At 28.3% G+C, this 20,114-nt stretch overlaps 1 protein-coding gene across 1 annotated transcript in view; it reads left to right on the top strand.

The window, feature by feature from the left end:
• LOC111621508 (DDB1- and CUL4-associated factor 1-like) overlaps positions 1 to 20,114 on the top strand; it is a 118,963-nt gene that overhangs the window by 60,725 nt on the left and 38,124 nt on the right. Inside the window, exons 16-21 of the mRNA XM_023363666.1 lie at positions 1,999 to 2,101; positions 7,664 to 7,783; positions 7,851 to 7,922; positions 13,490 to 13,571; positions 16,537 to 16,676; positions 16,753 to 16,834. Coding sequence (XP_023219434.1) covers positions 1,999 to 2,101; positions 7,664 to 7,783; positions 7,851 to 7,922; positions 13,490 to 13,571; positions 16,537 to 16,676; positions 16,753 to 16,834 — 599 coding nt within the window. The remainder of the gene's footprint in view (positions 1 to 1,998; positions 2,102 to 7,663; positions 7,784 to 7,850; positions 7,923 to 13,489; positions 13,572 to 16,536; positions 16,677 to 16,752; positions 16,835 to 20,114) is intronic.

Genomic DNA, 20,114 nt, shown 5'->3' with positions numbered 1-20,114 from the left:
TCAATACATGGATTCAAGTAAATAAGATAAAATAAAACAGATAAATAAAGTAAAATAACATAAAATACAATAAAAATATATATCCATACAATAAACATAATTATATGGACAGAGTGCATGCTGTATAATTGATTATACTGGGTTATTATGGAGTAATAAGGGCTTTTATTAGAAGAGCATTTAGTTATTGCTCCAACATGTATGACAGATGGCAAGAGTTAAATAGAGTCAGAACCATTGCTAGATCCTTAGGATTTAAAACGAGAATTGTTGAAAACGTAATAAGATCATACTCAATACCTAACAAAAGGAAGGCAAAAGGGAATACAAACAAAGAAATTACTAAATTCACATACAGCAGAGGAATGTCCACTATAATGAAGGAGGTAGCCAACTACAAGAATACAAGATTGGTTTATAAACGAGCTCCCAAATTTATAGTCTACTTAGGAACGACAGATATGATCAAGAAAGAGGTATGGTCTGGGGTGTACACAATACAATACAAAAATGATCAGCTAGAGCTGAATAAAGAATACATAGGGGTCATCAACAGGAATTTGAGTAAAAGGCTTAAGGAGCATGTGTATGATATAAGTAAAGGACACTACAATACAGCACTATCTAAGGTGGCACAAACTGAAGGTTCAGTAATTGATTGGAATGAAGCTAAGGTTATTAGACAGGTGCACTCACCTTCTTTAGCAATGACTGTGGAGAAATTTGAAATATATAGATTAGGCGCTACGGGCAAATGTTTGAACTGTAAAGATGCCACAAATTTACCAACAGCGTGGAAATTTATGACTGATAATAACCCGGTATAATCGGTTATACAGCATGCACTCAGTTCATATAATTATGTTTATTGTATGGATATATATATTTTATTGTATTTTATGACTGATAATAACCCGGTATAATCGGTTATACAGCATGCACTCAGTTCATATAATTATGTTTATTGTATGGATATATATATTTTATTGTATTTTATGTTATTTTACTTTATTTATTTGTTTTATTTTATCTATTTACTTTACTTGAATCCATGTATTGAATTATTTCTATTTATCATTTATATTTTTATATTTAAACAAATTGTTTGAACGGGTATAGAAATTTGAATGTTGTTTCGCATAAATGTTTGAACCTGGAATCAGTGCAAAGAAACATTCCAAGAGTTTCAAAAATATCTGATGATGACCTGTGGAGCAGGTAGAAAACATTCGTAGGATAATAAATATTACTTCTCGGAACCACAAGGAGTTTGAGTCAAAATATAATGCTATGATTAAAATTGATTGTGTATAAAGTTATGTGTACCAATAGCATATGCTTAGCATTTCTTTTAATGGGATGTTTTAAATGGTTAAATGTGATCTGATAGTACTGTAAATTACAATATAATATTAAAGAAGATTGTTCATATATCATCTAGATAAATATATAAATTTTACAGTTTAAATAGTAAGAGTAATGTCAATGAATTTTATTCCTAGTAGAATTGTTCCTAGTTATTCCTTATAAAAATGTTTACAAATTATTATGCAAGTACAGTTTATACACGAGATTTTATCATTTACTTTTGTAAAACAGATATTTTCTAATGCTTTGAAATCTGCAGTAGTGTGATTCAAACAACAAAAATACTCAGATGTAGAAGTAACAGGAATTTTTTTGAATGTCTCAACTGTTCAATTATAGAGATTGTTATAAACAGATAATTTCATTATATTAGATTATTTATATTTGAAAACTTTATTTGTTAAATTATCAGATTATAATCAGTTTTGTATAATATAAAGTACAGTTTAAATCATATTCCAAGCCTCTCCGTATGATTGATTAAATTTATTTACTAATATCCATAATATCAATATATAGTGCCAATCTCATATTATTTAATTAGATTGAGATTGTAATAAATACAAACATAATAATTATTATGAATCAGAACTAACTTGACTACTTTTTCATATTTTGTTATCTTTTCAGTATTGTTCTTGCAGCAGCAGAAGGTGAAATTGTCTCGGATCCAGATGTCCAACGATCAGCTTTAAATGTCATTATAAATTGTGTTTGTGGTCCAATGTCTCGAGTAAGTTTACTTCCAAAGTGAAAAGCTAATTGATTAATTAATTTTAAAAAATATTTCAAGTAGGTAAATTTCTTTATTTAAAGAAATTTACCTACTTTATTTAAAGAAATTTCTTTATTTAAAGAAATTTATGCTTATTTCATAAATTTATGCTTATTTAGCATAAATTTCTTTATTTAAAGAAATTTATGCTAAAATATTTAAAACCAAAATTAGTATAATTTTTAGGTAAATTAATTATATTTTTATTTATGTTAAACATAAATTGAACTGTTAGGTAGTTTTTGATTATAACTTTAGCTGTAACTTAATTTAGCCATAGTAGAATGTGAAAACAATGCCATTTTAGACCTTGTTGTGGATTATATTATATACAAGTTGACCACTGATTTTTCAGACACTTTATTCTAAAGCCTTGCAGACCAACTAAGATTACATAATAATAATTCAAAAGTACATTCTGGACAACTAATTAATTAATATAGCTCCCGTGTCTTTAAATCATTATAGATTGCTAGAAACTAAAATTAAGCATATATTAATTAAATGTTGACTGGTGTTTTACATTTGATACTATTGACATACACATTTTTAGAAGACAAAGTTAGGTCTAAAACTTACACAGAATAGAATCAACAACAACTGTGATATAGACCAGGGATGGCAAACCTTTTTGAGTTTGTGTGTCACATAGTAAGCATATTAAGCATATTTTTCTTTAAAAATGATTGTGTGTGCAGAAGTTTTAGACTTCTAGTAACTATATTTAAATTTGATGGCATGGTCGAGCGGTCAAAATGGTAGCTTATCGCTCTTGTGGACCCGAGATCAAAGCCCCAGAAAATTTTCAGGTGGTGATCCATTCTTCACCATCCAACTGTTCCATTTGGAGTTAGCTAAATAAAAAAGCCCTCTTAGTGCCCACAGGGCAAAAAGAGTTTTAAAAAACTAAACTTAAATAAATAAAATAATATGCTATAATTAGAGTAAATGTAAAGAACCTGATTGAAAAAGATAATGAACCAATATCATATAATATGTTACGTGCCGGATGATTTCTTTGACGTGCCACTTTGGGTACGTGGGCCATAGGTTCGCCACCTTTGATATAGACAATTCAAGTGAAAGTGTTGCATACATGCAATGATTGTTTAGTAAATAAGACTGGTGATTGTGGAATTTTAAGTGCCTTCTTGTAATTTTATCTGGATTAAAAGGCATACTAGATTATCCATTGTTGTAAATCAGTGTTGAATCTGTATATGTTTGTTATTATTTATTGTAATCATAAAATAACCAGATAGTTTGATTGAATTTTATTTCTGTAATTTATAATTATACTTAGTTTTTTGGAAAGCTATCCTTGGATAATGACACATCTACATTGTTAATGTAGTTTTTAAAAATAATTTTGGAAGACTTCTCATTCCCATTTCCTGAAATGTATTTATATAGAAGTAGTTTATTTTCATCATGTGCAAAATTTAGAGTTTGTAAATTTACAACTTTTTAAATTATCAGTAATTTGGTAAGTGAAAATTGGAATACTGGTTTATCAATAATTTACCAGTACATTTTTTCTGAAAAATAATATGTTAAAGGTAATGAATACAAGAATATTTGGTTTGTGCTTCATATTAATTTCAAACACAAAATATTGGATAGAACACTAACAAAATATTTCATGTAGTTTTTTAATTGTAAAGAAATATTTAAATATTTTAATAACCAATTTATAAAAATATTAATGAAAAATATAGAAGAAATGGTGATATTAAAATGTAAGCATACAAAGATTACTATAGATATAATAAATATTTTTTTATAAATTAACATTTTTTAAAAAGTATGTTTACAAGAAGCTTAACTTATCCAAAGTTTTGTCTCCTAATTGGAATCTAATTTTGGTGCAAAACAATCCAGCTGCTGGAAATACTCTCGGCTTCCATACTTGTTGCAGGGCTGAGATTATATTAGATAGTAAATTTAGTTTTTTGTCATTAATATTTATGTCTAATTTTCAATCTCTCAGACTGTTTTGAACAGCATCTTTAAGAAATGAAAATCATTCTAGCATGCTTAATAAGCTGTTCTATAAAGTCTTACAATCTGAAATTAAAGAAAATTCTTTATATGCAATTTTTTTCATATGTTTCAGTAGTATGTTATCGTTTTTTGTTGGGAATTTTCTAAAAAGTCTTAATAGTTTTTGTATTTTTGTTATTAAAGAATATAATTCCAAATTTTGTAAAACAAGTTTGGTACCAAATAAATCTTCTTGCTTTACTTCAAAAGTTTCATCATAATTTTTGATGTCTTCATCTTCCTTACCTGAATTATTAGAATCAGTAGTAAGTAGTAAATTAGCATCATATTGATTTTCATACTGTTTGTTTATTGTGCTCACATTACGTAGTCCATGTGTGAGGCATAACTGATTATTTTTATTAATTAATTTTATTGTTTTCTTCATTACAGCAGCTCTAACCATTGTTATACAGACAATATTTGCCGAAGAGATATTAAACTGTTTTAATTTATTTTCAATTAATTTTGTGCATATCTCAGCATGCACAGATCTGAATACAACTCAATCCAAGATTCCAAATTTTACCATCATTTCCATGAACATTAATATTAGTTTTGCAACGAATAGTATATTCGGCTTCAGGCTGAATACCGAATATTCGGCCAAACTATTTGGCTTGATTAATGCATGTACAAAAATTGGCACCCAAACCGCATTATAATATGGACCCTGCTCTCTATTGGCACGCTATCACTACGCTTCGCCAATCGCGTTAATTCTTGACAGTTGTAGCAGACAGACAAGAGCGTCATGGCATTATATGATAAATGATGATATCAAATGACTTAATCAACACCTGATCACTCGCTGAGAGATTTATTCTTTAAACAAACATTTTCAATCCAATCAATGGATCATCGTCAGGTTAATTAGAACACTTCAAAAAATAGAACAACAAGTTCAAAATACAAAATATAAATATTAATAACCGATAACATATATGCTATTAATAGCCAAATAATGTTTTTAAATAATATAATTGATACAAATGCTGCTAATACTAAAAATAAAATAAAATAGTCAAATATAACAAACAAATTGTGTATACAAAATATTAATACCTCTAACTTAATAGACAAACTGTTAATACTAAATATTAATATTGCTTACTAAACTATACAGAGTTTCTCTACTTACCTATACAGAGTTTTTACTACAAATATTATTAAAGCTCTTATTTGAAGTTTTTAATTGCAAACTTCCATGTGGAAGGAAGTCCCTCTGCATCTCTTGTGTTGATGCAATTCCCTTTAAGTTTGCTTCTATAAATTTCTAATTTTTCAGCCGTTCTTGCCAAAGTCGGGGAGTGTATCTGTTTCAGGATATCCGCTTCATCCCATTGTACTATTAAACCTTCCGTTTGTGCCATTTGAGCCAATACTGTGGCATTAGAACTTTTTCTAATATCATATCCGTGCTCTTTTATCCTTACACCTAGGTTTCTAGTAGTAACTCCAACATATTCTGTATTTATTCCTAACATCTGATTCTCGTATGGGATCTTATATACACCCGACCTATCTTCTTTTTTAACTACCCCTTTATCGTTTCTAAGTATTCTGTACAAATTTAGAGCTCTTTTTAAGACCATCCTCGTATCTTTTGTTGTGTGAATCTATGGTGTAGTTGTTGTCTGTATGCTGTCATGTTTGTTTCGAGTTTTGTGATTGCGTAGTAAGTACAGCTGATAAATTTGTTCATTTCTGATGTCCATTTCATCCGTTGGCGTGGTTTTCCAGCCTTTGTGGTCTGTGGATGCATTGCGACAGAAACACCAAGGCTAGGTTGATTCTTCACATCTGTTGAGGTCATTGCAGTAGCCATGCTTTTGGCTGGCATTGCTTTTGCCACTGGTAACCGAGGGAGACTGAGGGCCTATTTTTCGAACGTGAGCCTCTGCCTAATCCACAAATGCAGACCTTGTTAACCCAGGTGACGTTTGAGCCGGTATCACACTTTGATCTGGTTACTACCATGATAAATATCTCTACAGAATGTGGGTGTGGTCACTCTTAGCTTCATTTCAATGCATAGACCTTACTGGCGTGGGTGCCCCTACCAGGAGCTTGTGCTCCAGCCTGCATTGCCCTATGGATCAGTAAAATTACTGGGCTCTCCCACCACGACCAGGTGGTGACCACGGGAGAGTTATTATTATTATTATTATTAAACAGACATCAACACATGTGAGCAAATTTATTTTACATACAATTTCTTAGAATACATAAAAATGCATGGTTTGTAATAAAGAATAAACGAACATCGTCTTATTTCATCAGTGCTGTGACAGAGAATGAAATACAAGCTTAAGAAACACAACAACTGTGATAAAAATATATGAATAAAACTTGAAATTAACAGAATATGTAAAAGTTCGCGTCACACCTTTTACCATGTGATGATGGCACATTGGTTGCGAAACCGTAGTCTAAAACACTGTTTACACGTCTTTTGTTGCTGTACAATCAAAGTAATACCAGACTGAATTTTCATTTATGGCTACAACAAACAAAAACATTATGTAGAAAAACATTCAAAAAACATGTAAAATTACAATCACTAAATTTCTGATAATCAATTTATAAATATAAAATATAGAAAAAACAATATAATAAGAAAATATAAAATACAAATCTTCTAATCTGAATACCAGTATTTTGAACAATATCATACTTACTAAAATATAAAAATAATAAAAGATTGTTAATGCATTGAAATGCATTAACAATTTTTAAATTGAATTGAAACATTACATTTTTAATAATTTGTACATGAACAAAAACAAAACAATTCTTGCAAAAGTAATAATTATAATTAATATGTATTATGTACTTACCTATATTTTACTTTGAATACACTTTTTAATATAAACACAATTCAATACAGTAAACAACATTACAGTATAACAAACTGTATAATAAAAGCACACAAAAACAATAATAGAACTCCTGAAATGCAGAATACAAGTCTGTATACTGATATGATTTTTTATACTTTCTACATTTCTAGAACTTTCTACCACTTCATAACATACAATGTGTATCGTATGTCAGCAAAAATAATACGGTGTCACGTGTTATGTCTATGCTGGCACTAGCTGACAAATTGTCAGAATAGACAGTACAGTATGGATATTGTATATAAAAACTTTGAATGCAGATTTTTTATTTACCGAATTATCATTAAAAATTTTGAATGGATATTTGGTGACTACCAGTAAACCAGTTTACCTGTAAGTCGATTGTTAAATAAGTTTACCAGTTTTACAATCCCTAGAAAAATTGCATATGTGAAAAAGAGGGAAAACCTCTAAACAGAAGAAACAAATGATAAAAATTCCCAATATATGTGTAGTCAACACTAATTAATGATTATGCATATGTTTTGCTACCCTTTACTATTATTATGTCTAAAATTTTTTGAAGATAACTTAAAAATGTATATAATTATTTTAAAATATTCTTTTTTTAAAGATGAGTGGTTTACCAAGCAAACCTTCCGGAAGTAATATTAAGAAAAAGTCATCATTACGAAGTGGAGAAGATTTACTTAGTAAGATGTGGAATTGTGTTCGATCAAATAATGGAATTATGGTATGATATCTCTAACCAGAAATGCAATGCTTTTATTTGATAATTACATATGAAATTATTATTACAGATTCTTCTCAATTTATTAATGGTGAAAACTCCAATAACTGATGCAGATTCAATCCGAACTCTGGCTTGTAAGGTAAAGTAACTAAAATTCAAGTAATGTAGATCATGTTATATTTAATTTTGATTAATTACAAAATGGTTGGATTAAGAGTTGAACCAAATAAAATCAAATTTTATTTTTAAACATTTTTTTGCATTTCTCTGAATTTAATATTAGTGTTTTGGTCCATATAAAATTTGTTTAAGTGAATTACTTAAAACTGAATTGGATTACAAATATGAATAAATTACCAGAATGACAGTTAATTATCACTTACACAGATGAAGCACTAAGTTAAAAATAATAATAATAAATTTATTCATGTGATATATTTTAATTGTGCCATTACCATAGGCACTTTTATGTTATTTTTATGTATGGAGGAAAATGACAGCTCTCAAAGAAAATTTCAACTTTATCATTGAATCATTTGTGAGATTCATTGGATCTCAAGGGTATAAAGGAAGACAAAGTACAAAGATACTTATTATTACTTTAGAATTTTTATACGTGTCGGATAATTACTTAATACAATGTTTTTAATCAATAATTAGATCAATTTTATTAAATACTTTTTTGTCAAATATTATCTTGCGTTTCTGGCTCTGTGTTGTTATAATGCTTATTTTCAGGTAGCCAACTGTTTAAATTTTTTGTGAAGGAATGTTTTCATTCTGTTTTAGGACAGCTTCAGCTTCTTAATCTACACAAATCATTGTTCCAACTGAATGTGAACATTTTTGACATAATGAACAATATTTCAAAATGATACATTTTCAAATTTTACATAATTTTTGATGGATTGAATGAAAATGTATCCTTTTGAAATATTGTTCATTATGTCAAAAATGTTCACATTCAGTTGGAACAATGATTTGTGTAGATTAAGAAGCTGAAGCTGTCCTAAAACAGGACAAAAAACATTTCTTCATGAAAAAGTAAGCATTTTATACAGATCATATTTTTTACTTTTTCCTATTAAAATTTTTAAAATATGACGAAAAGTGTAGAAAAAATAACAAAATGCATATTAAAGATGCAAAAATTTTATGCTTACAATTTACAATTAAAATTGTTTTTCTGAAATAATAAATGTTTTTTATTTCTGTAACTTTTATCATTTTTAAGTTTTTAATTGATCAATCCTCTTTAGCCTCTATTTTAGTTGTAAAACAGAAATTTAATANAAACAAACGTTTTCAATCCAATCAATGGATCATCGTCAGGTTAATTAGAACACTTCAAAAAATAGAACAACAAGTTCAAAATACAAAATATAAATATTAATAACCGATAACATATATGCTATTAATAGCCAAATAATGTTTTTAAATAATATAATTGATACAAATGCTGCTAATACTAAAAATAAAATAAAATAGTCAAATATAACAAACAAATTGTGTATACAAAATATTAATACCTCTAACTTAATAGACAAACTGTTAATACTAAATATTAATATTGCTTACTAAACTATACAGAGTTTCTCTACTTACCTATACAGAGTTTTTACTACAAATATTATTAAAGCTCTTATTTGAAGTTTTTAATTGCAAACTTCCATGTGGAAGGAAGTCCCTCTGCATCTCTTGTGTTGATGCAATTCCCTTTAAGTTTGCTTCTATAAATTTCTAATTTTTCAGCCGTTCTTGCCAAAGTCGGGGAGTGTATCTGTTTCAGGATATCCGCTTCATCCCATTGTACTATTAAACCTTCCGTTTGTGCCATTTGAGCCAATACTGTGGCATTAGAACTTTTTCTAATATCATATCCGTGCTCTTTTATCCTTACACCTAGGTTTCTAGTAGTAACTCCAACATATTCTGTATTTATTCCTAACATCTGATTCTCGTATGGGATCTTATATACACCCGACCTATCTTCTTTTTTAACTACCCCTTTATCGTTTCTAAGTATTCTGTACAAATTCAGAGCTCTTTTTAAGACCATCCTCGTATCTTTTGTTGTGTGAATCTATGGTGTAGTTGTTGTCTGTATGCTGTCATGTTCGTTTCGAGTTTTGTGATTGCGTAGTAAGTACAGCTGATAAATTTGTTCATTTCTGATGTCCATTTCATCCGTTGGCGTGGTTTTCCAGCCTTTGTGGTCTGTGGATGCATTGCGACAGAAACACCAAGGCTAGGTTGATTCTTCACATCTGTTGAGGTCATTGCAGTAGCCATGCTTTTGGCTGGCATTGCTTTTGCCACTGGTAACCGAGGGAGACTGAGGGCCTATTTTTCGAACGTGAGCCTCTGCCTAATCCACAAATGCAGACCTTGTTAACCCAGGTGACGTTTGAGCCGGTATCACACTTTGATCTGGTTACTACCATGATAAATATCTCTACAGAATGTGGGTGTGGTCACTCTTAGCTTCATTTCACCCCATAGACCTTACTGGCATGGGTGTCCCTACCAGGAGCTTGTGCTCCAGCCTGCATTGCCCTATGGATCAGTAAAATTACTGGGCTCTCCCACCACGACCAGGTGGTGACCACGGGAGAGTTATTATTATTATTATTATTAAACAGACATCAACACATGTGAGCAAATTTATTTTACATACAATTTCTTAGAATACATAAAAATGCATGGTTTGTAATAAAGAATAAACGAACATCGTCTTATTTCATCAGTGCTGTGACAGAGAATGAAATACAAGCTTAAGAAACACAACAACTGTGATAAAAATATATGAATAAAACTTGAAATTAACAGAATATGTAAAAGTTCGCGTCACACCTTTTACCATGTGATGATGGCACATTGGTTGCAAAACCGTAGTCTAAAACACTGTTTACACGTCTTTTGTTGCTGTACAATCAAAGTAATACCAGACTGAATTTTCATTTATGGCTACAACAAACAAAAACATTATGTAGAAAAACATTCAAAAAACATGTAAAATTACAATCACTAAATTTCTGATAATCAATTTATAAATATAAAATATAGAAAAAACAATATAATAAGAAAATATAAAATACAAATCTTCTAATCTGAATACCAGTATTTTGAACAATATCATACTTACTAAAATATAAAAATAATAAAAGATTGTTAATGCATTGAAATGCATTAACAATTTTTAAATTGAATTGAAACATTACATTTTTAATAATTTGTACATGAACAAAAACAAAACAATTCTTGCAAAAGTAATAATTATAATTAATATGTATTATGTACTTACCTATATTTTACTTTGAATACACTTTTTAATATAAACACAATTCAATACAGTAAACAACATTACAGTATAACAAACTGTATAATAAAAGCACACAAAAACAATAATAGAACTCCTGAAATGCAGAATACAAGTCTGTATACTGATATGATTTTTTATACTTTCTACATTTCTAGAACTTTCTACCACTTCATAACATACAATGTGTATCGTATGTCAGCAAAAATAATACGGTGTCACGTGTTATGTCTATGCTGGCACTAGCTGACAAATTGTCAGAATAGACAGTACAGTATGGATATTGTATATAAAAACTTTGAATGCAGATTTTTTATTTACCGAATTATCATTAAAAATTTTGAATGGATATTTGGTGACTACCAGTAAACCAGTTTACCTGTAAGTCGATTGTTAAATAAGTTTACCAGTTTTACAATCCCTAGAAAAATTGCATATGTGAAAAAGAGGGAAAACCTCTAAACAGAAGAAACAAATGATAAAAATTCCCAATATATGTGTAGTCAACACTAATTAATGATTATGCATATGTTTTGCTACCCTTTACTATTATTATGTCTAAAATTTTTTGAAGATAACTTAAAAATGTATATAATTATTTTAAAATATTCTTTTTTTAAAGATGAGTGGTTTACCAAGCAAACCTTCCGGAAGTAATATTAAGAAAAAGTCATCATTACGAAGTGGAGAAGATTTACTTAGTAAGATGTGGAATTGTGTTCGATCAAATAATGGAATTATGGTATGATATCTCTAACCAGAAATGCAATGCTTTTATTTGATAATTACATATGAAATTATTATTACAGATTCTTCTCAATTTATTAATGGTGAAAACTCCAATAACTGATGCAGATTCAATCCGAACTCTGGCTTGTAAGGTAAAGTAACTAAAATTCAAGTAATGTAGATCATGTTATATTTAATTTTGATTAATTACAAAATGGTTGGATTAAGAGTTGAACCAAATAAAATCAAATTTTATTTTTAAACATTTTTTTGCATTTCTCTGAATTTAATATTAGTGTTTTGGTCCATATAAAATTTGTTTAAGTGAATTACTTAAAACTGAATTGGATTACAAATATGAATAAATTACCAGAATGACAGTTAATTATCACTTACACAGATGAAGCACTAAGTTAAAAATAATAATAATAAATTTATTCATGTGATATATTTTAATTGTGCCATTACCATAGGCACTTTTATGTTATTTTTATGTATGGAGGAAAATGACAGCTCTCAAAGAAAATTTCAACTTTATCATTGAATCATTTGTGAGATTCATTGGATCTCAAGGGTATAAAGGAAGACAAAGTACAAAGATACTTATTATTACTTTAGAATTTTTATACGTGTCGGATAATTACTTAATACAATGTTTTTAATCAATAATTAGATCAATTTTATTAAATACTTTTTTGTCAAATATTATCTTGCGTTTCTGGCTCTGTGTTGTTATAATGCTTATTTTCAGGTAGCCAACTGTTTAAATTTTTTGTGAAGGAATGTTTTCATTCTGTTTTAGGACAGCTTCAGCTTCTTAATCTACACAAATCATTGTTCCAACTGAATGTGAACATTTTTGACATAATGAACAATATTTCAAAATGATACATTTTCAAATTTTACATAATTTTTGATGGATTGAATGAAAATGTATCCTTTTGAAATATTGTTCATTATGTCAAAAATGTTCACATTCAGTTGGAACAATGATTTGTGTAGATTAAGAAGCTGAAGCTGTCCTAAAACAGGACAAAAAACATTTCTTCATGAAAAAGTAAGCATTTTATACAGATCATATTTTTTACTTTTTCCTATTAAAATTTTTAAAATATGACGAAAAGTGTAGAAAAAATAACAAAATGCATATTAAAGATGCAAAAATTTTATGCTTACAATTTACAATTAAAATTGTTTTTCTGAAATAATAAATGTTTTTTATTTCTGTAACTTTTATCATTTTTAAGTTTTTAATTGATCAATCCTCTTTAGCCTCTATTTTAGTTGTAAAACAGAAATTTAATACAAGATCAGACAAAAATAATTTAAGACTAACTCTTTCACATACGTTTTTATTTTTTATTTAGGAACACTAAGAGTGTCTTAGATTTGCATGTCTATCATGAGTTTAAACAAGCTTGTAAGGCATAGCTGAATGATGACGGACAGTATCTGACTTATCCGGGTCAATCATTCACACAAATTTCTAGATTACTGACTCAAAAATCACAAAATCATGCCTTTTTTTAAACATGACATTGATTTTACTATTAATAGAAGTTTCACAAAGAAATTTTCATACAGAATTCTAATTTTGCATTTAATGTAATAAATATGAAACAATATTAAATTTTATTTTTTATTCTTTTTATTTATAGGCTTTATGTGGATTGGCAAGATGTGAAACAGTTAAGCAAATCATCAGTAAACTTCCACTTTTTACAAATGGACAATTACAAGGTTAGATTTTATAATTTATTGAAAATGGAATTACATTACTATTAAGTATCATATTTTAACTTTAATAGCAATAAGTTCCAAAGCCCAAACTTATAAGCAAAATAATTATGTTGTATTAAATTAGAGATCATATCCATTTCAGATTTATATCATTTTTATGATGCATTAGATCTACTGTATATAACGATTATCAGCATTTGCATATAGTTATATTTATATTATTTGCTGTAAAGAACTATTATGATGTGATCTCTGTTTACATGAAGAATGAGTTCCTAGAGAATGTATTTATATATTCATTTAAATAATAGATTTGTGACAAATGATTTCTTCATTTTTCCTCCTGAAATGTATGTATTATTTGTGAAATTTGGTTTAAATTTGCAATTAAAATTGGTTTTAGAATACTGAGATGATATTTATAATGAATTAGATTATAATTTTTTTTCATATGCACCCAAAGATGTTTGTGCACACAGTTCAAGAAGGAAAATGCCATCCTAGTTGGCCAGTGATGTTGCCAGATGCCAATCCAATCAATGCCAATCAAAAATGTGTGGTCATATATAAAGCATAAACTTCAAAAAAAGTTTGCATACAATCTCAAGCAACTTCTGAACAGTTAATTATTATACTCTAAATTTCACCCATTTGTATCACTTGTAGCATATTCTCATTGTAAAGAGCACCATATGTGACAAGTTCTGTTCAGAAGTTGCTTGAGATTGTATGCAGGCTTTTTTTGAAGTTTATGCTTTATATATGACCACACATTTTTGATTGGCATTGATTGGATTGGCATCTGGCAATATCACTGGCCAATTGTGGATCAACTGGCCAACTAGGATGACATTTTCCTTCTTGAACTGTGTGCACAAACATCTTTGATGTTTTGGTTCATTATGTTTTTGTAACAACCACTATCAAATGTAACAATGATTCATATCAAAGAAAAGAATTAGCTCGGACTCTGGGCTGTTTCTTTTCTTTCGGAAATTCTAACTTTAAATTAATGTACTATAATTATTAAAATTATCACAAGATGGTGACTAAACTGCCTGCTTCAAGACAATTACTTTGTATCTAATTATTAACATAGTCTAAACATAGCTTGATAATTTGGCAGATTGTATGGCTTTAATCAAAAATCAGGTTTTCTGGGTTGTTGTTTATCTATATATTTTCATCATAATATCAAAAGAAAACCTTAAATGTGGATGTCTTAAAAAGCACACATTGTTAATTTTAGACAGAACAGGTTTGGATTTTTAATTTTTGTTATAGAACACCTATATATTCTAAACTAGAATATAAGATCTCTAAATTGTAAAACTGGCTTTATGTTGGTCTATGAATAAGCTAGAAACGTTCATCATATGCATTAAATTTTGTGCTGGTTTATGAGAATAAGATTGTTTCTTTTTGGATTATTCTTTATCCAGTTTCAAATGAGTCATGTTTGTATGTCAGCATGCTTTTCTGACAAAAAGCAGTTATTGCATAGTGGACCAGTTTTTAAGATTTTTTGTTTTTTTATAGGTGATATCTAATTGTATTTATTCCAACCTCTATATCTTGTTACAAAGCAAAACTTGATCTTGGCACAATGTTAAGTTTGGACAAGTTCATAAAGTCAGTATAGCTTTGTCCTGTTTATCTGTCATCATACAATTTGTTCACTTTCTCTGGCAACTCATCTATGTTTTTAATCTTACATAAACTCACCCAGTTTTTCATGAATGACTTTGACTTTTTAATTGATTTTTGCAGCTGTTGCAGTTGATAATTTCAGTTCCATTGAGTTAGTTACTAAGAACACTGCTTCATAACACTAAGCATTTTGCACTCATTTCGAAAAGAGCCTGTTTCAAACAACAACAGTGTTTTGTAAACCAGTTGATATGGTACTGTGCAACAGAGCACACTTCAAAGTTGCTGACCACATTTAACAGATAGAATTGTGAAAATTTTTCTCAAAGGTTTCCATACATGCTTCTGTGGCACAGACTATAAAGGAAATTTATTAGAAAACTTTTTTTCATGAAGTTCATCTGAAAGTTAACTGAAAAAATATGATTTAAAATATTTGGATAATTGTAAATATCATTCACTGTAATCTTCTAATATCTTGATCTTAGCAATTTTGTAAGCATTTTTTAAAAAAATTTCTGTATGAATGTAAAGCATATTGTTTTAATTTTTACATCTCTAATATAATATTGATTTCAACAATAAATAAGTTTTAAGATTGTTATTTAAAAACTCATATAAAGTAGGACCATATAAATCACAACTATACTATACTAACTTATCTCAAGGATGCCAAGAGCTTCTTATAATATAAAGCTTGATAGGGTTTACAATAAGATTACTGAGAGATGAGGATGGAATCCTAATATAATGGGGCCATGTCACACTGAAAAATCCCTGAGGATCTTTCTTGGATTTAAGCCAATGGTCTTCACATAGAATGTCTCATGCTTTGACCATCTGTTCACTTATATTATAATTTGAATACAATTATCATCTTGCTATAAACATATGAATTATAATTTTGTGCATTTTCTAATCTAGTTTTTCATCATAATAATTTTTTAATATGTTTTTAAAACTGTTAAATATTTATATTTTTATTAATAATTATAATGTTCTGAAACATTAAAAATGCTACAGAAATTTCTAATTTTTGTAATGTTATATCAAAATGGTATAATAATGTGCTATTTACAATTGTAAATAACTTATAATTTCTGAATTAAGTTGTAAAAGTTAAAAAGATATATATATATAGTTAGTTTATATATTTAAGGTAATCTTATTACATATATATATATAGTGTAATGATTATCATAATAATTGTTTGATAAATTATGTAAAAGTTGAAATTTTGATTTTTAATATCTATTAAAATTTTCTTTGTTCCTGTAAATTTTATATTATATATTTATTTTCAATTATTTTATAGTCTTAATGAGAGAACCAGTATTGCAAGATAAAAGGCAAGAGCATGTCAAATTCTGCAAGCATTGCCTGGAATTAATAGAAAGAGTGACTGGTGCACCATTAACAACAGGAATTGAGTCTTCCATTTTAAAAATTAATAAAGTAATTATTACTTTGATCTCTTTTATAGTTTTTAAATTATGCTCTGCATAATTAAAAAATCTTATTATTTAAATAGGCAGAAGTTGTGGCACAGACAAAAATTGTATTTAATGAAAAAGAGTTATTGCAGTTGATACAACAGCATTTAATGAATAAAGGTAGGTTATAAATACAAAAGACACAATTTATATTTACTTTATTTATTTTATGAAATAATTACCAGTTTTTTTGCTTAAATGTAACATTAAAACTTTTTGGATACTGTATCATATTTATACACTCAATTTCTTAAATTGTTTTCATTCTTTAATAGTTGTTAAGGTAAGCTTATTAATCAAGAATATTTAATTAACATTATAAGTGGGTACAATATTGAAATGCACATGGTTTTTTTGATAGCTATTTTTTTTAATTAATTTTTCTGCTCTGTGGGCACTGAAGATGGCCTTTTTGTGCTCATTGTGTATTCAATCAATCTGTAAAGGATAGCCAGGTGGCTGGGAATGTGTGTGTTATGTATCTAGATTGACCCACTGTGAAAATTGGTGAGGTAATTGGATCAAAATTCATAATTGTAGTCTGATGCTTTTTATTGACTTGACAGCCAGCCATTAAGTAGTACTTTTAATTGAAAGTTAGAAAATTACTCATTGAAATTTTGATTTCTTTATGTAATAATTAATAATAATAATACCATTTGAAAAATTTGTCTGTGACAATATAGAAGTACAGTTGAACTCTGTTATAATGAGCATAGGGGACTAACAAGATTTACTCGTTATAACCACTACTCATTATATCTGTGAAGAGCAGTGTTGTAACTAGGAACTTACTAAATAGAGGGGTTCCCAATGGGTGGCAAAATTTGTAGTTACACTACCAATAATTGGTGAAATCTATTTTTTAATTTTTAATATATAAGTTGATTAAAAAAATATGTAATTGCATTATACTGTATTTTTAATAGTTATATAAACTACAATATAATTAATTTTATAACGTAATTTCACTAGCATGTTGTGGCATTACAAAATTACGCTAGTGAAATTACGTCATAAAGTTAAATGTTAGTGTGAAGTGTACTTTTCTTTTATTACAATATAATTAATATTAAACAATTTATTATTTTGTAATTGAAGATAATATTAAGTAATAATATGTCTGATTTCAGTTATTCTTTTTATCGATAAATTTTAAAATTAATGATTGCTTTATTTTTTTGATACTGTCGAAGATGACAAAGAAAACTTTCTAGACACTTAAACAATTTTAGCACAACGTTCTAACTCACAAATAATTTCTACTTTTTTATAAACTGAGAGATATTTTTTTCTACATAGACATCCTTCTCATATACTCTAGTTAGAAATATTCATTTCTAACTAGAGTATATGGTAATTTTATAGTTGTAGTGATGATTAAGTAAATTGACAGAGTAGGCTGGGAGCTAGTCAAGAAAAAGGAGGATAGTCTCCAAAAAGAAAGTTACTAAGTGATAAATAGACCTGTAATCCATGCAGGTCATAAAACTAAGTAATCCTTTCAGTTTTATCTATTTCAGGAATTCAGTACCACTTCTCCTACTACTTGAACAATTAAAAAGTGTTCATGTGTTTGCATAGCTACCAAAAATTTTGCTCAGTATATCTATGAAGTAAGCTCGTTATAACTGTGAGAAAATGTACAGAAATAAATGTAAATTAAAATTGTTGTGGCATTTTGCTCGTTATAATCAAGAACTTGTTACATTCAAGTTTGACTGTAGCAAGGTAAATAAAAGTTGTTGGTTTCTGTAATTTTTATTGGGTTGTACTTTTATGCCTGTTGTTTGGTGCATGATAATACAATGTCTCCACAAATGGCTTTACCTTTGTAAAATTAAATGGATAAATGAAAATAAAAGGTAACTCATATATCAAATTAAGTTCTTACTTTTGTTCTTTTCTGTAAAGACTCTTTTCATTTCAATCAAATATTACTTTTATTGAATAAAAGAACTGGCCCGGGACGGGGCTGAGTACCGTTAGGGTCGTGGGCGAAGGAGTCGTCCCCAGTCGGTGATGTATTTAACCAAGTAAGGTTATATCTAAATCTAATATACTTCTGGAAGCGAAGACTCGCTCGGGGTCTGGGTGGCGTAACTGGCAAGCGCACCGCACGGCAAGCGGAGATTACTTTTATTTATACTTTCAGACAATAATTTGATATTCATCTTTTATTAGTCAGTAATTGATGAGAACAAAATATCTTGATTTAATTAACAAAAAATGATCATCACATATGTATGATATTAATTGTCCATAGCTGTGTTTTATACTTTTAGCTTCTATACTCTGTAAAAGATCATTTTCGTTTAAACAGATACATGAAATCTACATTTAAAATGTATTATTAAATTGTTTTCTGTTATGGTAGAAAGTAAGTTAACATCTTTCTGACTACATCTGTTTAACATTAAAGATTCCACATATTTTCTGTTAGAGGAATTTTGTACAGTCAACTTCTATCATAGATAAAAATTTATATTTATACATATTTTGTATCAATTAGTGGAGCATGTATAGTACATATCACAAATCATGGCTGGGCTATTGTTATGAGCAGTTGTAAGGGCATAATGCCCTTACAACTGCTCATAACAATATTTACAGTTGTAAGGGCATAATGCCCTTACAACTGTAAATTTTTCATAAAAACATTCAAGTAAACATTTATTTACAGATATAATCTTAAACATGTCCACAGTTTATAATAATTCACACAAACTAAAGAAATAATATTGTTCTTAGAGGGAAGCACAGAAATTCAATATTCTTACATTTTGGAATAATTGTTTTTTTCAGTCTGTCTCTTAATTGGGATATCTCACTGACTCTTCTGCCATTAATACTAACTTTTAGCTTCTTTGTATTTTAAATTTCCATGCATTAAGCTAAGTTTGAACTTTGTTGACCACTCCAAAGTTCTCAGATGCTTCAAATTTTCATCAATTGACTTTCCAAAATTCTTCTTTCATTCTGTGGGAACACTAATTTCAAGATTGCCTAATTCAAATTTTGAGTCTAAAATAAATACAAATAACCAGTAATAATTATTCCTAGTCTAGCTTAGGACTTTTGCTACTTTCTAAATCAAACTTTCCTAATTTGAATTGTATTGAGTACTGTTGCAAGACGGCTGTTGAATTTTCATTGTTTCACATGGTCTGTTCCAAAATGTAATAACTGTACAAAATTAAATTTGTTATTTAAGAGTGTCTCAATTTTACTTTATTCAGTTATGTCATAGATTATTTTCTTAACTATGTTTAAATGCTTAAATTATAAAAAATATAACATAGTAATTTATTCTTGAATATATTCTATTTGGAATATCTTTTTGACAATTATTTATGATGTTATAATGTCAATCTATTTATTTTTATTTTTCCACACAATT

The sequence above is a fragment of the Centruroides sculpturatus genome, unplaced genomic scaffold, assembly GCF_000671375.1.
Source record: "Centruroides sculpturatus isolate CEXI.00-Female unplaced genomic scaffold, Cexi_2.0 scaffold45, whole genome shotgun sequence".
In the NCBI taxonomy this organism is placed as follows: domain Eukaryota; kingdom Metazoa; phylum Arthropoda; class Arachnida; order Scorpiones; family Buthidae; genus Centruroides; species Centruroides sculpturatus.
This window is presented reverse-complemented; position numbering and strand designations above follow the sequence as displayed.